Raw genomic sequence first — 23,637 nt, 5'->3', positions numbered from 1 at the left:
CCATACTTCAAGGATATCTTTTTCACCCATTTTCATGTCACCTTTATCATCTCTAATTCCTTTTACAGCACTCTTTCCTCCATTCTTAAGCTTCTTCAACAACCTCCAGATATCATTTTTGTTCTAAGTGTTTATCAGAACTTTCCAGACCCCCCCCCCAATTGATATTAAAAGTTTTTCACTTGGTTATACTATAAATTAAAGATGAGAAGAAATTATATTCTTGGTTTAATCATTTGATGTGAAGTCATTAGCCTCTATATAAAGTAGCTCAGTCATGAAGATATTTCATGCACAAACTTTGTTTGCTTACACTTAGCTCATCAGTGAGTTTGCTTACTTCCTGGAGAGTAGAGAAGTTCTACTCAGCAGGTTTTTGCCTGTCACTGAGTAGGACAATAGCAGATTTTCCTATCCTGGAATGATTCAGGTTAGGAATAATGAGTCTAGTAGTGATCCTTTAGGGTCACTCAGTGAGATTTAGAGTAATCTTGTAGATAAATCAGATTTTTGAGCAGTATCCCTGCACTTAAACACACAATAAAGGTCATGGCCCTTCTCATAATACATAGCATTATACACACCTGGAAAGATGTGTGCCTTGTATTATGGGATACTAAATCAAATAATGTAAAGTCATTAGCCTTTATATACAAGTAGTGCAGTTCTAAAAATACTTCACTTGCAAACTTTCTTTTGCATATACTTGGATAAAGGATTAAACCAAGAATATAATTTCTTAGCATCTTTAATTTATGAATATCTTTTTGATAAGGTCTAATGTCACTTTCCTTCATAATGTGATTCATACAGATAATGAATGATTGGAGACTGTATATACCTTTATCTCACACCTAATTTTACATCAAATCATCTTCATGTATCTCCTCAATTCTAAATGCTGACTCACTTAAATATAGACTATGTACTGAATTGCACTGGAAAATGTATTTATCCAACATAAGTAATTTTTAACACCTCTTCTCCTGCTGCCATAGGCCTTTTCCCGATGTCCTTCTGATTTCCTGATTTACACTCACACATAGACCCACACTTCACTGTGTAAAAGAATACAACTATTAATAGGTTAACCCAGAAGAAAATGTTATATATAAAATCATCAACAAAATAAAAATATTATTATTATTTTCTGAGACCTCCATGGTGTCAAGAACTCATCGAGGGAAGTTATGCATCAGCCATAACAACTGTCATACATTCTCTTAAATGCATTCACACTAGATGCACTCAATTATTTAACAAGCAAACTGTTCCACTCACTCACTGTTTTGTGAGAGAAAAATCTAGCTCTCACTAACTTCTTAATTGTACACAAACTTAACTTCCATATACCAAAAATGTAATCAGTTGATATCCTATAACAAACATTCAGGAGTTTATAGACTTGTATCATATTATCCCCTCTTTCTCCTTGTATCATATCATCCTGTATCATTTTTGTTACTCTTATTTTCACTCTTTCCATAACTTCTTTATCTCCTCTCTGAACCCAGTAGACCGAATCTATAAACAGTAGTCCGGTTTGCTGTCATATCAGGGCCTTGTGAAGAGGCAAAATGACTCCATTATTCTCACCTGTCAAGTCTTTTTCAAAATGGCAATTATCCTCTGAGTTGTATTTGCAATTTTTGCTATGTGATCTTTGAACTTCAAATTCCTCTCCACAATATCTCCGAGCACCCTAACCTCATCAGTCTCCCCAAACATAATTCACCATTACAATATACAGTTGGAAATCTCCTCACACCATGTGCATAACTTTATACTTACCAACATTGAACTGACAGGTATTATAATTTGCCAACAGCATACTCAAATCATTTTGTAAGTGATGTGTATCATCCCTGATTGCTCTATCTATCTTTGCATCATCATCATCAAACAACGGAACATCTCCTGCAATGTACTCGCTATCATTCAAGTACAGATTGAATAACAATGCCCCAAGGACTGATCCCCGAGGTACACTAATGGTCATCTTAAATCTAAAAGATTCACATTTCCCACATACCACTTTCCAATACTTGTCAGTCATCTACTTATCCATGTCAATAGTTTATGTTCCAATCCCATTCCAGTTTATGCAATAGTGTGCCATGTGGTATCCCATCAAATACCTTAGTAAATTCTATCAGTAGCTTAGCATATCTATTCCCTTTATCCAACTCACCTATAACATTTATTACAAAATATGTGAAAAATTGCTAAAACATGACCTCTCTTCAAATAAACCCATGCTATTCTTTGCAAAGTACAGGTTGTCTGTCATTTCATTTCTGTATGTGAGTTCTTACCAACCTCTCTAAAATCTTTGCCGCCACTCCAGAAATACTGATAGATCAGTAGTCAGGCATATCAGCTTTTACACCACCACCTTTGTAGAACAGAACTATCATACATACTTTCTATAACAGTGTGATCTTTCTGAGTTCAAGGGCCTTGCCAATTCGGCTAAGCATTCCTTTAGCATATGTGCTGATATCTTATCTGTCTCTATTGCCAAATTCTTATCCAGGTTATGCAACAGTTCTTGAACCTTCTTCTCATGCACCTCTATTTCTTCATGCAATGTAACAGTTACACTATGTGCCATGTTACATACACTTGGTTGACAGATGTTAGCAAAGTAAGCACTCATTATCTGAATGATCTAAGCTGTTTCTGACACAAGGATACTGTACTGATTCTCTAGTTTTTTTCTTAGCATTCATTTTTTTTTTCTTTTACTTGCAGCATAAGAATTAAATTCTTTTAGTTTCCTTTAGCTAGTACAAGCAAGCAATTTGTTTTCATATTCTGTTCAGCTTTTTTTTGTACAATACTCATATCTGTTCTTGCCTGCACTCGATAAGTTTTATAAATCCTCTCACTTATACTTTTTCAATATTACTTCCACATAATATTCTTCTTATGGCTCCCCTGCTTAATAAGGTTGCAAATTCATTTCACACCCACTCTATTTGTTCTTCAAACTCTAAGGGCACATTCTGATACTGTCTTATTTATGCACATTTTTTAAGTTTCCCATATAGTGCTGATAGTTTTCCCATTCAGTAACTAATACCAAGGGACCAAAGATAGAATTCTCCTGAGTTTGTCATAATTTTCAGCTTGTTGTTCAGCATCTAACCTGTCATAATTTGAACATTCATACAGTTTCCTACTTTTCATGATCACTGTAACCAACTGAACAAAAATAGTATACTACCACATTTTCAGGCTGCCTTTAGAAGAAATCACTAAACAACTAATCAACTTTTCTACTTAACCCAGTCAATTCAAGAAAACTTCCAGACCAAACCTACCAAATCCATCATTGCAGCTTTTACAAATTTTAGCAATGCCTTTGACAAGGTATGGAGGCAGAAACTCTTTTCCAAACTTTGTCATATTGGAATAGAAGGGAAAGTTCTAAACTGGATTTATGACTTTCTAAGAAATACAACAATTCGAGTAAGAATAAATATTACCTTTTCCAAGAAAGTGAAAATAAGACAGGGACTCTCTCATTGCAGCATTCTGTGCCTGCTCCTTTTTACCATCTACTTAAACGACTTAGATAAAAATATAAATAAAGAAACAAAGATAGCTATGTTTGCTGATAATTTGATCCTATTCCCAACTCACAACAACTTAGAAACAGCAGAAGGTCACTTAAACAAAGCCATTGAAAGTTTATCTACATACTGTGAAAACCAAAAAATCAAAATTAACCCTACTAAATCAGAAATTTGTGTATTTACCATTAATAATCACCTCAGAAAGCAGAGACCAAAGATTAAGCTAAACAGTCAACTAATTACTCTGGATCCATCCAGAGTAATTAGTTGACTTCAATAAACATAACAATGTTGCAGTCAGAGCAAACAGAAGACTAAATAATCATGAAAAGTATCTCAGGTAAAGAGTGGGGAGCCGATGCTAAAACCTTAAAAGTCACATACACCTCTATTATCCAACCCATAATGGAATATCCTTTGCCCATCTGAATGCAAACATCACAAACCAGTTTAGACAAGCTCATAAAAATTCAGAACAATGCAGCTAGAATCATATGTAGACTAAGGAATACAACTCCTGGAAAAATAGCAGAATTCGAATCCAACCTTGTTCCTTTAAAAATTAGGTGACAAGAAAATCTTACTAAATTTGCAGAAAAAAGAGCCAACCTTGCACATTATAAAACAAGTGAATAACTTTTTAAAAAGTGGAAACCAACAAACAGAATAAAGAAGAAATCAAAAGTGCATGAAATCATGGAAAATAAAATTCCCTTGGATTGTCCAAATAAAATAGCCAACTATCCAGCATTTCCTTCAAATCAAGACAGGAAAAATATAGTTATTAATTTTGAAATAGGGAAACATGAGAAAAAAAGCCTAGAAAACTCTGAAATCTTGAGATCATTAGCTCTTTCAAAAATAAGGAATATGGATCTGACTCAATAAAGATCTACGTATATGGCTCCAAAAATCCAAATGGCAATTCTGGGAGTGGTGTACTCATCTTCTTCTTCTTGAATATTCTGCAAATACTCAAGAGTATTTGCAGAAGCAAATACTCTTGAGTATTTCCAAATACTCTTAGTAGCAAAAACTTTCCTTCCACTCTCTTCTGTTCTGAGCCTTCTCTTTCAAGGTTGTGTACCTGTCTCCATTCAGCATGTCATCTAGCATTGTTTTCCTTACTCTTTCTCTGGGTCTTTTTCTATCTATTTTTCCTTCGATGGCATCGCTGATGATTCCATTCCCTCTGAGAATATGTCTCATCCAGTTTCCCTTTCTTCTTTTTATCCTCCTTAATTAGACCAACCATATTTCCTTGAGACAAAAACGGGACATTGGGATGGCAAAAACAGGATGACAGTTATGTAATATTCTGTATTCATGAAAAGGTAAGATGATAAAAAAGTTTTATTACATAAACTCATTATTTTTGCCATCTTTTGCAGCCACCAAAATTGGTAATCGTCTTATCTGCACACAAAGCAATAATTTTGTTTTGTAAGGCAAATTTGTCATTTACTTCCTTCAAAACAGCACATTGCAGGTCAGATGTTTCCCCAGGTAAGGAAATAAAGTCTACAATTTTGTCTTGAACACCACAATTTGGCAAAGAGTACCACACAATCATTAGAAAAAAGTTTGATGTCCTTTTTTTGTTTGATGCATCTAAACTGATTGTAATGCTTTTTGTTTTATTCAAATCCTCTGTTGCTAAGCCCATATTTATGGTGATAAAATATTAGTAATTATTGTTTCTGATTTGGTATGTGTTGAAGAATTTTGGTTCATAAATTTTATTCATTAATGTCAACAAGCAGTCGTTTGTGGGAAAACTTTGGCCGTGACGCACAGTATGATAAGCAACAAGAGCTTCACTCGATGCAGTTTTATCACCTTCACTATCACATCTCACTATAAATGAGCTGGTGTTTTTAACTGAAGCCAGAGACTTGTCAGCATCCTTGTGTTTCTGCTACGTAGATGTTGGTTGATGTCGCTTCTGCCTCCATGATCAACGGAAAAATGGATATTACAATATTGGCATACCTTTTTGTTTCATCACAACACAGCTTCTCGAGTTTAATAAATTTGAATTCTTTCTGGAGATCGTCATTAAAACTTCAGTTTCGCCTCTTTGACTTGCAAGGATAGACTAAACGTTTTAAAAAATAAGACTTAAAACTTTAAAAAGTATGAAATCTAAACAACTGGCATTGAATAACAAAGCCACCGGTTAGCATACAGGCAAACAAAAACTAATACTACAGCAGAACATACGGCACGTATATTTTTTTATTTTCTCCGAATAAATCATTGCAGATATCGATATTTAGTATCGAACAATGCAACTCCATGATTATACAAATTGCTGGTATCCACGATATTGATATACAATTATAGGTTATTAATAATAATTTATGACTGACCAATATTAAAGTATATTTATAGTTTTTATTAAAAACAGGACAAAATTGACATTTTTATTGAAACGACGGAACGGCCAGGAAATATGAAAAAAAAAAGTATGTATGGTCAGCCTATCCTTAACATACGTCTTTCTTCTTCTACTCTTTTTGTAGGACCTCTCCATTAGTTATTTTATCAGTCCATTTGATTTTTTTCATCCTTCTCCAAATCCACATCTCAAACCTTTCCAAAATCTTAATTTCTTCTTTCTTCAATATCCAAGTTTCAGCTGCATAGAGAGAAACATGTCACTTTTATATCTTCCATTACTGCTAATCATACTTCCTAGATATTTAAATGTCTTTACTTGATTCAATTTTTCCCAATTTATTCTGATATCCATATTTGCCCCTTTCCTTGCTATTTTCATTACCTTTGTTTTCCTGAAGTTAATTTTCATTCCATAATTGATACAGGATTAGTATTCTGTTCAACAGATGTTGTAGTCCTGTTTCAGTATTTGATAATAATGTCTTGTCATCTGCATATCTTATTGCAAATATCTATCTACCTCCAATCTTTATTCCTTCTTCAGAATTCTCCAGTGCTTCTTTTAACATTGCTTCAGAATACATGTTAAACAAAACTGATGACAGAGAACAGCCTTGTCTTACTCCTCATCCAATGATACCTGGTTCTGTTGTACCATGGCAGTATGTCCCATATATAGTGAAATAATTAGCCTTCTGTCTTTCAAATCTATACCAATCTTTTCCATTACTTCCACCATCTTATCCCATTATACAAAGTCAAAAGCATTTTCAAAATCTATATAACAGATACTAACTTCTTTATTTACTTCCAGACTTCTTTCACTTACTATTCTTAACAGTCCAATCGTATCTCTGGTTCCCCTACCCTTCCTGAAACCAAACTGATCTTCTCCAAGAAATTCTTCCACCTTAGATGCAATTCTTCTTGTTAAGATTCTCATAAATATTTTTGATGTATGGGAAATGAGGCTTATTGTTCTAAAATCCTTGCAGTTCACTGCATTACTTTTCTTTGGTATAGGTATAAATATTAAGGTCATAAAATCTTTTGGTAATTCTCTTTTGTTATAAATTAAATTTATTATTTTGGTTATTTCTTCTGCCTTTCCACATTTAAGTCCATTTCTACTTCTGTCTTCAAAATCTCTGGGCCTAAATCATCTTCATTTACCTTCTTTATATCTTCTAATGGCAACTCATTTGTCTATTTTCCTTGTCATATAGATCTTCAATGTTTCCTTCCATCTCATTAGGATTTTATCTTCTTCAGTTATGATTTCTCCATTCTTATTTTCTATGCCTCTAGCTCGAATTCCAATTCTCTTGTAATTTAGGTTTCTTGCTTTTTCATACAAAAGTTCATACCTTCCCACTCTCTCGCAATTTTCCACTTCTTCACATTGTTTTTTAAGCCAATCTTCTCTACTTATTTCTGCTTCCCTTCTCAATTTGTCATTCAGGGTTCTATATTGCATTTTCCCTTCTGGAGTGTCATTATTTTTCCATTTTCTTCTTTCTTCCAATAGAGAAATCATCTCATTAGTTATCCAAGGTTTATTTTATTCTTTTAGCTCTCACATATCCAATTTCTTCTTCTGCAATCTTCTTTATTTTCTCTTTAACTTGTTCCCCTTTCTTTTCTGGATCTTCGGTTTTGACAAAACTTGTTTCCTCTAATTCTTTCCCCAATCTATTTCCAAATTCCTTGGTATTTTTTAATTTCTCTAAGTTCTATTTTTTCCTTTTCATAGCTTCTTTTATTTTCTTTAGTTTCACATTTATTTCTATGAATAGTAGGTTGTGGTCAGAGTAAATATCAGCTCCAGGATACGTGCATGCATTTTTTACACTATTCTTGTAGCTTTGCTTTACTATAATGTAATTAATCTGAGGTATCTCCTGGTTTTTGCCATGTGTATAGTCTTCTCTTAGATTTTTTTAAACCAAGTATTCGTAATTATTAGCTTATTTTCTTTACAGAATTCCACTAACCTTTCCCCTCTCTCATTTCTATTACCTAGTCTGTATCTTCATACTACACTCCCATAATTTCATTCCAGTCTCCCATTATAATCATACCGTCTTTTCTTTTTATTTGCTTAATTAGTTCTTGTAATTGTTTGTACATTTCCTCTATTTCCTCATTTGAATGGTCATTTGCTTGTTGGCATATATACCTGCATTATTGTTATGTTTACAGGTTCAACCTTCAATTTTACCACCATAATCCTGTCATTCAGACATTTTATGCTAATGATGCTCTTTGTTGTTCTTTTATTAAAAACAAATGCAACTCCTTTTTCTTTTTATCTCCACCTGAGTAAATTACTCTTACTTCGTCACTATAAAAATCACCTATTCCTTCCCATCTGACTTCACAGAGTCCTTATGATATCAATTCTTCCTTTGTCAATTTCTTTTTTGAGATTTTCTAATTTTCAACATCTGTTCATTGTTCTCACATTCCATGTTTCAATTTTGATTCTCTGACAATCTTTCATTTTCAGTTTGCTTATAGCTTGTTTTAAGTCATTTTTAGAGGTTTTATCAGGAGGAACATCAGCCCTTGAAGCATCCTTATTTCCCAATATTGTATTCATTCCAACCCTTCAATTCATTCCAAACCTTTTTTTCCTCTCTGTGCCATGAGATGCCACCTTGGTTTATAATACAGAACTAAAAACAACCAACAGTATAGGATGCAACCCATACCATGCAGAATTAATAGCCATTAACACAGCGCTGCAACATTTGGATAAACAAAACCCAAAGGAAAGGAATTTATATTTTTCACAGATTCCTTAGTAGCCCTTTAAGCTATTAAGAACTGCTACACTAGCCATCAAAAAATACTTAGGAACACAGCAAAAAACATAAACTACTTAAGGATAATTTTCCAATGGATTCCATTCCATGTGGGATTAAAGGAAAATGAAACTGCAGATGAAGTAGCAAAAGTGGCTCCAACATCAAGTGATACCACAGATTTTGATCCTTTTAAAACTACACAAAATGAAAACATAAAAAGAATGATTCTCCAGGACATGACTCACCACTGGTATTCAGCAGAAAACCAAGAGCTACCATCAACTCCAAGTTTAATCGCTGTGCCACTACCATGATCTCTTGCCTCACGACCAGCCACACAAGACCAATCGAGTTTAGCAATGGTATAAAAGTCTTCCCCATCTGCAAAATCTGTAATATTGAGGAAGCATCACCAATGCATTTACTAAATTGTATGAATATTTCTAAATGTGAACTTTATAAGAACCCAGAAAAAGTGCTGTATAAAATACATGAATTTGGCCTCTATGATCTGGTGTGATAATACCATGGGATGATTTAAAAAAAAAACAAAAAAACTAACCAACTGGTGGCAAAAAGCAGCATCCTTAACTGAGACCTTCCACACCTCCTGACATTATGATCAAATCATATCTCAAACTATGAGATAGTTGCCTCACAATAACTTCATAAATTCTCTTCTACCAATCAATGTTTAGATAATTTAAGTAATCCATAATGACAAGCTGTTTAGTTCTCATGGAGGAAATCTGGTAATGCATTTCACCATACCTAGCAGATAAACCACCAAGTGTGCAGCAGCTCCCCCACCATATGTTATCCACACCAGATAGCCTCAAACTCAATGCTAAATGGAACTTTATTACCATTAAAAGTTTCTACGATAACTGGATACAAACCACCAGAGGTCAGTAGTATTACCCAACTTCTCTCCTATCTCTTCTGCCCTTCCTAAAAATACTACATCCTTTACACTCAATTCCAGTTACAACATCTAACTCCGATAGACAGATTTCACTAATTCCAACAATCTCCAACTTCCCCACAGCAATAAACTCAACTCCTTTGTTCCTGATGCTCCTGACATTTTCTGTGTATAGACATAAGTAAAAATATATATATATTAATTTTTTTTTTATTTTAAATATAATTGTTTTTCCCAAATGTAAATCAAATTGAAAAAAAGCAGTTTTATTTATTTATTTATTCGTATGGAGTTTCCTCCCTTTTTCTCCCCCATCCCTATTGGGAAGAGTTGAGCCCCCCCCCCCCCCTCATAGGGGAGCATTAAGTATTTACGGCTGTAGATCCGTGTGTGTTCACGGGGACGGTTTGCCTGCTTATGGGATGAAAAATGCCAGATAAACTGGCAGAAAAAACTCTACTACCATGCCCAAGACTGGCTAACTTGGCTATGGCTGAAGAAGATCCTCAAATTCCTCACGTCTTCGATGGGAATCGAACCTGGGACACTCCTTCCCCAGTCATATGGTTGCGAAGCACAAAGCCACTAGGCTAACCGTGCAGACAAAAAAACAGTGATTAGAACACATCATGTGTAGTATATATATATATATATATATATTTTTTTTTTTTTTAATGAAATAACAAAAGATTAATGTATACAAAGGGCACACATCGGATGTCTTCTAAATTCTTCAGAAAGTAGTATGTATGAAAATAATTATTTTAAATACATACGGGCAATGTTATCCAAATCACAAACATTTCCTGGTTCCCAGTCTGAATAAATATTGAAGTAATGGGTATGATTTCCAACATAATCACTCTGAAATAAAAAAATAAATAAATAAATAAAAGATACAAAGTAATGGTAATCCAAACTGCATTTAAGGAATAAGGAGGGGGGGGGGAGCTGCTTCATAGAAAATTTACTACATTTACTTGGCAGAAAATTCTCAATACTGAATACATAAATTGCATGTTAAATTTGTCACACAGAACACACTCTAACAGTCATGAAATTTTCTAAGAAAACTCTAATAATTACTTAAATTAAGGGGATATTAAATCCCACATAGTTTTATCTTTAATAATTATTTTTATTGTCTCTAAAATTATGGTTCATGTTTCTGTTTTTGTACAGAGATAATAATAATAATAATAATTATTATTATTATTATTCAGGCCTCCATGGAGTCAAAAGACTCATCGAGGGAGGGCCTTTCTAGGAAACACAAAGTCTATCAAGACTCATCGCAGGAGGTCCCTCCTAGGAAACACAAAGTAAATCATACCACTTTTTAAACTCATTGACTGTTCTCGCTCTCCCCACTATATCAGGCAATGCATTCAACGGTTCAACCACCCTCCATGCAAAGAAACCACTCCTCATCCTTCTTACTCACAGATTCCTTTCATAACTTTCAGGGATGGCCACTTGTCATCACTCCTTCCTGCTGTTCAACCAAGCAAAAGAATTCCCCAGTGTCAACCCTGTAACCACCTCTCAACAGTTTAAAAGTCTTAATCATATCACATCTCCTTTTTTTATCTACCAAACTCTGCATTCCATATTCACTCAGCCGATCATCATAACTAACATTGTACAGTCCTAAAACTATCTTTGTTATCTGCCTCTGTACCTTTTCCACAGTTAATTTATCCCCTTCAAATCCTGGGGACCAAATCTAAGAACAATAGTCTAAGTGGAGTCAGATCAGGGTCTTATACAATTGAATGATAACTCTTTTATCTCTGCAGGTCAGCATCCTTCTCAGTATTGCAGCAATCCTCTGGGTTACCCTCACCACCTTTGCAATAAGTTCTCTGAATTTCAATTTTCTATCAATCATCACCCCCAGATCTCTTGTCTCCCCCTACTTCCTCCATTACAGCTCCTCCAATCGAGTATGCAGCCTCCTATCGATGTATCCCAAACTTCAAGACTACATTTTGCTGCATTAAACCAAAACCCCCATTCATTTGCCCCATATGTCCGGTTTATTCAAATCCTCTTGCAGGGCTACCACATCTGCACTATTACTAATAACCTTTCCCAGCTTCACATCATCTGCCAACAATTGAATATCCTCCTGCAATCCACTGACAATGTCATTGATATAAAGGTTAAACAATATAGGTCCCAGTATTGAGTCCTATGGAACTCCACTTGTAACCTTCTGCTTCCTTGAAACTGCCCCACCATACACAACTCTCTGATACCTATTGGACAGCCAATCCCAAATCCAGTTGACCAACCTGACATCCAAACCCATGTGATGCAACTTAAATATCAGCTTATCATGTGGTATCCTGACAAATGCTTTTGCTAAATCTAAGAAAATGGCATATATGCCTTTCTATCATCTACTGCTCTTGTAACTTTATTATAAAAGGCTAGCATTTTACTAAAACAAGAGCACCCCTTAACAAACCCATGTAGACTCTCACAGATAACATTACCCTCATCTTCCCAATGCTGTATATGGTTCCTAACTAATTTCTCCAAGATCTTAACAACTACTGGTGACACACAAACTGGCCTATAATTAGACACTTCCAGTCTGCTACTGCCCTTATGCAATGGCACTATCTTACCTTCCTTCCATTCCTTGGGCACCTTTCCTGTATCCAGACTTTCACTGAAAAGCCAGGTCGGAGCTGTCAGTTCTTTAGCACATTCTCTAAAAACTCATGGTGAAATACTATCCAGTCCCACAGCTTTACTGACATCCAGAGTACATCCAGTGTTTGGAACACACTCTCCTCCTGCACCTCTAAACCTCGAACCTGCCCTATCCCTCTAGTACTAAAATTTACTCCTCCAGGATGAAATACTCCAATAAAGTGTTGATTGAACAATTCCACTATGTCCTCTGCATCATTCACTCTATTCCCATTTTTATCCCACAATGTCATTCTTCCACAATCATTTCTCCTCCTACTGGCCACATAGCTAAAAAATTCTCTAGGATCTTATTTGGATCTTCGAGCCAATCTCTTCTCATATTCCAGTTTCGCCCTCCTTATGATACTAGTCACTCTCCTGGCCAGCGTCTTACATTCTTCATGCATCTGCTCTTCACCTGTCTCCTTATATCTCTTCCATGGCCTCTTTTTCACATGCAGTTCCTTTTAAATATTGTTTGCCATCCGCTTTACACCAAACTGTGTCCTCTTCTTCACTTGTGGAATACAGTTTACTATTGCTGCTAACAAATATTCCTTCACAATTTCCCAAGAACTAATGATATCCTGGCATTCCAATTCTTCCCTCCATGAAACTTCTACAAGTAGATATCTAAGATTATTATAATCACCTGCCTTATAATTTCACATATGTTCCCATCTCTTTGATACTCCTGCATGTCTATTCATCTTCCAAGTCAAAACCACACGGTCACTCTCTCCAACTGGTGGGAGAGATGTCATCTCAGTTATTATCAACTCTTCTGATGCTATGATCAAATCCAAAACTCTTGATCCTCTTGTTCCTTCTATTACATGTTGCCTAAGACATTTGTCCCTCAAGAATTCTAGAAATTCCATTCCCTTATTGCTACATGCATTTTCCTCCTCCCAACTTATACTGCTGTAGTTAAAATCACCCATAACAATCATTCTACTTGCACTTGCCAGGCTCAACTGTCTAAACATCTCCTGGTCCCCACCCTCTGTGCTTCTTGGTTTGTAGCAACACCCTACTAAATATACCATCTTGCCCACCTCTACCTCACACCATATGCTTTCAAAATCATTAGTGTCACTGCCTTCCAAAGCCTCCACTCCTTAGAGGACATAGGTCGTCACTTATCATAAGCAGTACTCCACCAACACACTTTCCCTTCCTATCCTGCCAAAAAATGCTGTACCCTGCTACTTCTATTCCTGTTATTATATCCTTTTCTGTCAACCATGTCTCAGTGATCCCAATAATCTTTAGCCAGGCTGATGCTATCAGCGCCACCAATTCCTCTCTGAGTACTTCACAACATAAAAGCTTTGCTTATCTCTTTATAATTTGTGTAGCTGAGTGGAAGTGATATTTGCATACCTTAGCGATAGACTGCCCAAAGAAAGAGCATCATGAGTTCGATTCTAGTCGCCGACTAGGGGAACTTTTTGTTGGCCTGGTTGGCCGAGTGGTTAGCGTATTTGCTCTCCAGCCAAAAGGCTGCGTGTTTGAATCCCGCCGTGGGTATGGATGTTTGTGATTGTCTGTGAAAGCACTAGTGATGGTAGTTGGCGGTAGATGGCATTGGTGTTAGATGATGAAGGTTGGTGGAGTAGTGAGACAATGAGTTGTAGAGTTGATGCCCTCCCTTGGTGAGTCTTTGGACTCCTTGGAGGTATGATATAATAATAATAATAATAATAATGAAAATTAAAAAATAATTACATTTTTTAATATATTCCAGCATTTCTAAAATAACAGGAATGACTGGTTAATTTTAATGTTCATATTGAATTAGAGAAAATAAAATTGTTAACAGACTCAGTACAAATAAGATCAAAGTTTAAGTGTAACTGACATTAACAGTACAAGACATTTGGTCGGATAAGCAAAGCTTTTATGTTATCCAAGAGTGCTTCACAACATAAAAGCTTTGCTTATCTCTTTATAATTAAAATTAAAAAATAATTACATTTTTTAATATATTCCAGCATGCTATTTCTAAAATAACAGGAATGATTGGTTAGTTTTAATGTTCACACTGAATTAGAGAAAATAAAATTGTTAACAAACTCAGTACAAATAAGATCAAAGTTTAAGTGTAACTGACATTAACAGTACAAGACATTTTGTCAACAAAAATAAAATGTTTTTTTAAGAATGGAAATATAAATAGATATATTTTAGAAAGAAATAAATAACAATGGAAAACTTTGAAAAGATTTATTTGTACAGAATTTTAGACTAAATATCAACAGTATCATCAATTTATTGATAAGTGCCATCAAAGGGTATTCAGGCTATGATGACAGCACTATGTGATTAAGTTTATATTATTAATAATCTCCTATCAACAAGTTTCCTCCAAATTAGTCTATTACTTGTCAGCACTTGAATATCATCATATCTAGCATTTTGTCCTAAGGCACTTCTCACCAAATCAATCCATCTAGACCTTGGTCTTTCTATGGGTCTTTTTCCTGGCATCTTGGAGTCAAATACCTGTTTGCTAACCTTTCCTCTTCCATTCTATTGAAGTGACCATACCACCTTAGATTAGCCCTGCTCATACATTCCTGAATGCAAACAATGTCAAGTTCATTCCTAATGTCTTTGCTTTTCATATGATTCTGCCATTGAGACCATCTGTTCAAGCCCCAAATTTTTCTAAGAACTCTCATATCTATGGTCTCTAATCTTTGATCAGATGCTTTATTTCTAACCTAGCTCTGAGATCCATAACTTAAAACTGGTGTGAACAATGTCTTATATACATAACTTATTTTTACAGTACTATAACACCAAACAAACTAAATTATATAAAAAGATGTTTTATTAACTGTCTTATATTTTGCTGGATTTCAAATCAGAATTTTCTGAGCACACTACACATTACAAGTTAATACATGGCAATAAGTAAGTGAAACAATTCAAATTGTAATGGACAAAAGATCTAAAGTCAAATTTGGGGTGTCTTCTAATATTGTAAAGAAGAAGTATTCTTCTACTACATTCTAAATACTCCTATTACAGCTACGTAATGCTGGCCACTAATGGGCAGGGATGTACAATATACAGCCTCTTCCTGTTAAGCCAACGTTGCCTTCCTGTGGTGTGGAGTGGCCTGGTTCACTCTGGTGCTTGCAGCGAGCACTCCTGCTGCAAGATATCTTCCTAGTTGGAGAAAATGGCAACTAGACCACTAGGTGTTAGATGACCTTCACTGCCCAGTGAAACATTACCACCCTGCTTATTGGAGACCTAAAGTGGCAAATGATATGTTTGGCCTCTGGAGCAGGGGTTCCCAGCCTCCATACCACCACCCTTCTCCATGCAGCATGTAAATGATACTCTTCAAGGACATGCCTAACATATTTAGATACCCAGACCTTCCTCTATTTCAAAGGTACAGCAGTTAAAATAGTGGTAATGCAGGCTGGCGGCCAGATAGTATATGGGCCAAACAGGTCAGGAGGTTTCCCAATCAACTGATGCATATTCTTGCTGCCACATACTCTGGCAGAGTATGTGGCAGCAATCTAATATACTCTCTGGCAGAATGTGCTAAAAGAGTGTTCAGCTGAACTATTCCTTTGACAAGGCTGTTTAACACTTTGCTGCCAACTATGAGTATACTCATAGTTGGTATATGAGCCTCACAAGCCAACTACGAATATACTCGTATGTTGATTACCGACCTCCTATGCCAAGCACAAGTTAACATGCTTATACAAGTAGTATAAGCATGTTAATTTGGACCCTTGGCTTGTGAATAAAGTGGAGAGCGCACGTCAAGGGGCTTGGTAGAAGGAAAATAATTTCAGCAAAAGTATAGTATATTATAAGAGGTATTGTTGCGTAATACACTATATATTTGTATTTATATACGAATTTATTTATATATACGATATGTCATCATCTGCGTCATCGCTAGAGTTATCTTTTATATTATAATCATCTTCGGAATCGGAACCAAATAATTAATTCCATTCATCATCGCTCATATTGGCGTAAGCTTCTAATTCTTCATCAATAAGCTTTCTTTTACTGGCCATGGCGTAAATGAACGTTTTTATTTAGATAATTTTAAATAATTGTAAGACTAGACACAATAAACCTTACTGTACTGAATGCTGAACGTCACTGACTCTGAACTCAAGTTACACAGTCGTCAGCGCATGTAAGACATAGATGGGGGGGGGGGTTGATACAAGATTACTTGTAGTTGACGTATGAAACGAAATTCTATCTGATAGGCCAGCTATGAGATAGCTCGTACTGACCTTGTAGAAGTTAAAGTCGTTGGATGCGATAACAAACTATGCCCGAGAAGCATGGCAGTAAACATGTTAATATGAGTCTCAGAACAGGAAAGATTCACAGGAGTATAAAGATTGTATAATAATTCCATTGCACAAGGGTAGTGCAAATGTATTCAACAAATGTATACATCAAAGTGCTGATATATTCAACTATTGAAATTAGTATCTCAGGAGTGGTGGTGGTCGAGATTTTGGAAAAATTGGTTTGGGCTTACATTCAGAAATGGGTTGACAGCGAATCTCTACTTTGCAATCAGCAGCATGGGTTTACTAAAGAAAGGTCATGTTTTAGCAACTTGCTCACATTCTATAACAATGTTACCATTGAGCTAGACAAGGAGAATGGATACACCATAACACTTTTGGATTTTGCTAAGGCTTTTGACAGAATACAGCACAGTAGACTGTTGCATTAAATTGGAGAATATGGATTTGGGTTATAGAATATTAGCATGGATAAGAGGATGGCTGACTGAGAGATATCAAAAAGTGATATATGGGGGTGGGGTCTGAAAGATTTAAGGTAACCAGTTGTGTTTGGTCCACTGTTATTTAATCTGTACATTAATGAATTTAGGAAAGATTTGACAAGCAACATACAGCTATTTGCTGATGATGCAAAGATAGATAAGGTAATCATGAATGCTGCTGATATGCAGTACTTGCAGAATGATTTGAATAGTCTGGAAATGAGGGCATGGGAAAATGGATGTCAGTAAATGTAAAGTAATTCACTTTGGTGTGACTGAAGAAAGTGATGATGTTAGAGATCTTGGAGTGTTAGCAGATAGGAAATTGAAGTTCATGGGCCATGTAGCAAAGATTGCAAATACACTCAAAAGATAATTGCAATGCCGAAATGAACTTTCACGTGAAAGGATAAGGATGTCATTTTGTCTCTTTACAAGGTCTTAATAAGATCTCACTTGCACTACTGTGCGCAGGTCTGGTCTCCTGGTTTCCATTGTGATTCTGATATAGTGGAGAGAGTGCAAACAACAGTGTTAAAAATGATATCAGGTTTGTGGAATACTGATTATGAAGACAGATTGAGACTTACAAACTTCTGAAAGGGTCATACATGATTTCAGTTGACAGAATTTTTCAATTTATGGAGGATGGGGAAAGGACAAGAGGGCATCCTTGAAAGCTGAGAATGCATGCCACTAAGAATGGGGGGGGGGGGGAGCTAGATTTTTCTCTCATAGGCTGGTGCATGATTGGAATAGATTGCCATTGGATGTTGTGAGTGTGCAAGCAGTGTGAATGAATTCAAGAATAAGTATGATAGATGGTGCGTGTAGTATGTGGCCCCTCAATGAGTCCCTGACTCCATGAGCGGTCTCTCTCTTAATAACAATAATAATTATAATAAATACTGTTCTTTGCAAAGCACAGATTGTCTGTCAAACAAGTTCTGTGTGCAAGCTCTTACCAACTTTTCCAAAATCTATATCACCACCGTTTCTCCACTTCTGTTCAACAGACACATCAATCATTGCACCATCCTTGTGTAATGGATTCTGCACACATTCTTTCCACTTCTGTGGAATCTTACCTGTTCTGAGACTCAAACTATACAGCCAGATCAAAGGCATAAACAGTTCAGTTGAACATATTTTATCATCCATGCTGATAATCCCATCAGCACCTACTGGCAACTTCTTATTCAGGTTTTTTTTTTTTTTTTTTAGACAAATTATGGAGACGACAACCATGTTAGAAATAATTCTTTTCATTTCCTGATGTTTCAACCTTCATATTAAGGTCATCATCTGGAGTATGCACACATGTATGTATATATATATATATATATATATATATATATATATATATATAAACAGAGACAAGCTATATTACATTTCACATAGTATGCTGAACAGACAATGATTTAATTGGCAGTTATTCTGCTGGCCTGACTTCTAGTGAAAATAAAATAAAATTACAATAAATAAATGAAATAAAATAAATTAACTACATCACAGCTATATTCTATTTATGACAACATCAGAGAAAATTCTTTCATACAGTGAAAATAATGTCCTAATTTAACATGAGAGTTGTTATATTAGTTATCATGAGAGCTGTTTGCCTAAGAGGCAATTATAAATACGATTATAGGTAATCCAGGATCTTAACTCTAATACATGGGTGGTCTGAAAAGTTCTCAGCCTAACAATGAAAAAACATATTTATAATTTCAAAAGTATTTTTATTTTTCAACATAATCTCCCTTAAGACTAATATATTTATTCCAGCGATGCTCCAGCGCCATTATCCCGTCATTGTAGTGGTTCTCAGTAAGATCTGCAATCACCTCTTGATTCAAAGTAAAACACTGACCAATGAGAAAGATTTTTAGTTTTGGGAAAAGATAGAAGTCAGAGGGAACCAAATCTGAGGAATAGAGTGGATGTTCTAACAATAGTGCAGATCCCTTAATTTTCCCATTGCCAAAACACCTTTGTGGGCAGGTGCATTGTCCTGATGAAACATGATTTTTTCCTTCTGCAAACCAGGTCTTTTCTCATAAATTTTTTCATCTAGTCTGGTTAAAAGATCGGAATAATATTCCCTGGTTATTGTTTTACCCTTTTCAAGATAATTAATAAACAAAATGCCTTTAGCATCCCAAAATACCGATGCCATGACTTTTGTCTTCTTTGGCGCTGAACAACCGGCTTCTGTCCACTATTTGGATTCTGGTGTGTAATGTTGAATCCAAGTCTCATCCACAGTAATAAATCGACGCACAAAATCAGTTGTATTCTTGTTAAAATTCTCCAAGCACTGTTCAGAGATTTTCAGGTGAGTGTGTTTTAGATCAGCACAGCACTCGTCTTGCACAAAGCTTTTTCATTTGCAATTGTTCATGCAAAATATATCCTACACATATATTTTCATACAAAATATTCTTTTGAAATGCCTATAGTTTCAGCAATTTCACGCACTTTGACTCGCTGGTCATCCCATACCATATCATGCACTTGATCAACGATTTCTGGTGTTGTTACACTTTTTGGATGTCCTTCACATGGATCAACTTCAAGGTTGGTACAGCCACATATAAACTCGGCAGCCCATTTCTTAATTCTCGAAAATGAAGAAGAGTGCCCATAAACTTTTATGAACATCGAATAAATTTCTTTTGGCATTAAACCTTCATTTACAAAGAATTTTATAACCAATTGATACTCAATTTTATCCATTTCAAGGGATACAGACAACACTTTTGCTTCAGACAGCTGTATATATATATAAAAAAAAAAACTACTTGATAGAATGACTTGCAATTTCACATGGATTCTTATGACAGATGTTCCAACTTAGAAAAAAAATCTTGCCGATTGTGCTACCATCTATGGTCAAGGCTGAGAACTTTTTAGACTACTCACATATAACAATTATCATGCTAAATTAGGACATCACTTTTCTGTTATACAATTATCCATATGAAATTGTTTTCTGATGTTGTTATAAATAGAATATAGCTTTGATGTAGTTATTTTATTTTATTTATTTAATTTTTTTTTCTGCTAGAGGTCAGTCCAGTAGAATAGCCGTTGATCAAATCATTGTCACTTTGCCATACTGTGTGAATTGTAATATAGCTTGTCTCTGTGTGTGTGTATATATATGTGTGTGTGTGTATATATATATATATATATATATATATATATATATATATGTGTGTGTGTGTGTGTGTGTGTGTGTGTATACTCCAGATGATGACCTTAATATTATTATTATTATTATTATTATTATTATTATTATTACTGATACCTCCAAGGAGTCCGAAGACTCATCGCGGGAGGACACCTACAACTATCTCATCCACTACACCGAACCTCTACTACGAATCATCTCCATCAACACCATCTACCGCCCACCTCCACCACCACCACAACAACTAGTATTTTTGTCTGTAAATTGCATGTGTTCTGAAGGGCCAATTTTTCTGTATGCGGGATGAAAAACCCGAGTTTCCGGGAGAAAAAACCCTGCTACCTCCGTATGAGATCGGCTAACTCACCTTAGATTGAAATCGTCCAGATAAAGATTCCTCCCGTTGCGACGAGAATCGAACTTAGGCCTATTTCAATCGAAGGGCGTAATGTACCGTCGTTCTTCCAATTGCGCTACGGAGGCGCTTGAAGGTCGAAAGATTGGGAAATTCAAATAATTATTTCTAACACAGTTGTAGTCTCCATAATTTGTCTGAAATGAATGCTGATCACTGTGTAACACTAAAAGAAAGGATTCTTATTCAGTTTACACAACAGCTCTAGCACCTTCTCCTCATACACCAGAGTTTCTTCATATAGTGAAGAGGTAGCATTAAGCTCCAATGATGCATTCACCAGGTTCATAGTTCTCAGCATAATGGGCACCAATTTTTCAAACAATCTCTTCTGCTTCCATCATCTGCATACCATCTACTGAATGCAGATTCGGTAGAGTTATTCTTTAACAATCGTTCTCTCTTTTCCTTGCTACATAACAACAGAATTCTTTTAGGTTGTCTTTAGCATGCAGATCAAAAAAGTATTGTATAGCAAGTTGAATCTGAATGTGAAAAGAGACTAAATCTGATATACAATACTTTTAACTCTTCTGGACTATATCTCATAATTTTCATAGTTGACATCATCCTTATGAATATGATATTCTTCCACAATCTTTTTCTTAAGAATCTCTTGCTTAATGAATTACACATCCATTTCACTCCTACCCTATGTGGACTGGTTTGAAGGCGGTTCTGATGTTCACTGCCTTTAATATTTGGATTATTTTTCTGGATGTATTGTCATATGTTGGCAATGCATCCAGAAAAACAGGGCATTAAACATGAAAAATTTTTGAAAAACAGGGCTTTAAACATTAAAAAACGATGACATCAAACAAAAACAAGAACTTCAAATCCCATTTAATCAGTTCTTCCAAAGTGGCTACTCAAAAAAAAGGTACTAAAGAAACTTGTATTTTCTGATGAACACGATCCCATGATAACCCAGAAATTAATTATAAAGGCATGTATCTGTTCCATACATTGGCAATGCATCAAGAAAAATAGCCCAAATATTAAAGACAGTCAACATCAGAACAGTCTTCAAACCAGTCATCACTTTACAAAACTTTCTATGCATCCCTTAAGACAATGTTCCATATTGCAAATATCCAAAGGCACACTCAATAGAAACCAAGGAATTACATGGAATTTGGAAGTCATTAATTAATATGTGTAACATTCAAGACCTCTCCTATGCCAGCAATCGCATATAGAGTTTATACAACAATGTAGAGACTGCATAACATGCCTAATGATACTCATCATTAAACTATGATTCCAGTCTTTTTCATTTTTATTAGCCCATCCATGGTACCTAATGCACTACAGGTTGAAAATAATCTTTTGTGAGGTGAGAGCTACATAAAAATAAAAAACCTCCTGAAGATGCTGTTAACATATATACAGAGTCCGTCAAAAAAATGTATACACATGTCAGCAAAAGAAAAACCTGTATAAAAATTGTAATACAGGCGGCCCTCAGTTTACGCCTCACTTCCGTTTCTGAAAAAACAAGTGTAAACCGAATTGGCATAAAACGAACCCAATTTTAATGGGAGGTACAAAGTTATGTTCTGTGCAGTCAAAAAATATGCACATGAAGTATGAGTAACATTATTATATTTAAACCTTTGATAATAAATACGTATATATTTCCTAAAATAAAATTATTAATAATGAAAACAAAACAAAATTATATACAAAAAATATGAAACTTCAAAAAGATATTACATATTTCTATGTTGAAGTTCCTGGTTTAGGATCACCTGCATTTTTTTTGTATATGACTTCGGCTAATCCTTTTTACGTTCACACTCCATTCCCAATCGTGGTTCATTTTGCAGAGTTCATCAGTCAATGTCTCTATGCCTTCAAGGATATGCTGTAAATTTCTCAGAGGGCATTCTTCATTTTCTTTCTCTTCCTTTGGATGTTGACTTAATTGTTCGGCTAATTCTTTTAAATCTTCATTAGAAAGTGGTTTATCATGACCCTCTAAGACTTCTGTCACATTTTCAGCTGTAATATCGTCAAATCTCACCTCTCACGCAAGCTTGGTAATATATTCAAGAAAATTCTCTTCTTGTACTAATTCCTCGAAGTCATGCATAAATGCTGGAAGAGGTTTTCACCATGCTCCTTTTAAACACTTTGCTAACACTTCATTCCAAGCTGCCTTGATGTTGTTAATGCTCTTCAAAATATCGAATGACCGCCAATAGTCTTTAATAGTTTTTTCTGAGGTGTCCAAGACTCTTACCATTTCCATAAATGTTATACGGAGAGGGCTGGTCCGAGAGTATCTGATACCCCTAGGCAAAGAAAATTTAGGTGCCCCTATACATTATCTCTCTCTCTATATATATATATTTTGTCATACTCACACAAACATAAGCCCCGAAGTCAGCATCCCTAGGCAATTGCCTAGGTTCACCTAATGATAAAACTCACCCTGTATACGGAGGAAACAGGCTTTGAAGATAAAATCTCATGAACCAACCTTTGCTTCCTAAAAATGTTTTTTCACATCCGTCTGTCTTTTTAAGATCCTCAAAAATTGTTTTTGCTTTCTCAGTTATAACAGCCTGCATCAGAGGAATGTTTTTCTGATTCAAGTCATCCACCCATAATGATAATAATTTTTCCATTTTTTCATGAAGTTTACCCCTGCTATAACTTACATGTTTTGCATTTAGTGCTGCCATAGATTGTTGCGCAGACTGTTTTATTCTATCTGCATTTTTCATAATTGTAGTAACAGTCGATGGAGGTAAGTTCATACTTCTACAGACATTAGCAAGTGTCTGCCCACCTT

The 23,637-nt window shown here is 35.3% G+C and overlaps 1 protein-coding gene across 3 annotated transcripts in view; it reads right to left on the bottom strand.

Annotated features, from left to right (window-relative positions):
• LOC150110341 (KICSTOR complex protein kaptin-like) overlaps nucleotides 1-23,637 on the bottom strand; it is a 252,785-nt gene that overhangs the window by 126,993 nt on the left and 102,155 nt on the right. For all 3 annotated transcript variants that reach the window (XM_090393083.1, XM_090393074.1, XM_090393065.1), the window contains one exon: nucleotides 10,496-10,583. In XM_090393083.1, the coding sequence (XP_090249209.1) occupies nucleotides 10,496-10,583 (88 nt within the window). The remainder of the gene's footprint in view (nucleotides 1-10,495; nucleotides 10,584-23,637) is intronic.

This window comes from Typopeltis vanoorti, chromosome 1, assembly GCF_054136105.1.
Source record: "Typopeltis vanoorti isolate ZY-2024b chromosome 1, IOZ_Tvanoo_1.0, whole genome shotgun sequence".
NCBI classification, from domain to species: Eukaryota; Metazoa; Arthropoda; class Arachnida; order Uropygi; family Thelyphonidae; genus Typopeltis; species Typopeltis vanoorti.
This window is presented reverse-complemented; position numbering and strand designations above follow the sequence as displayed.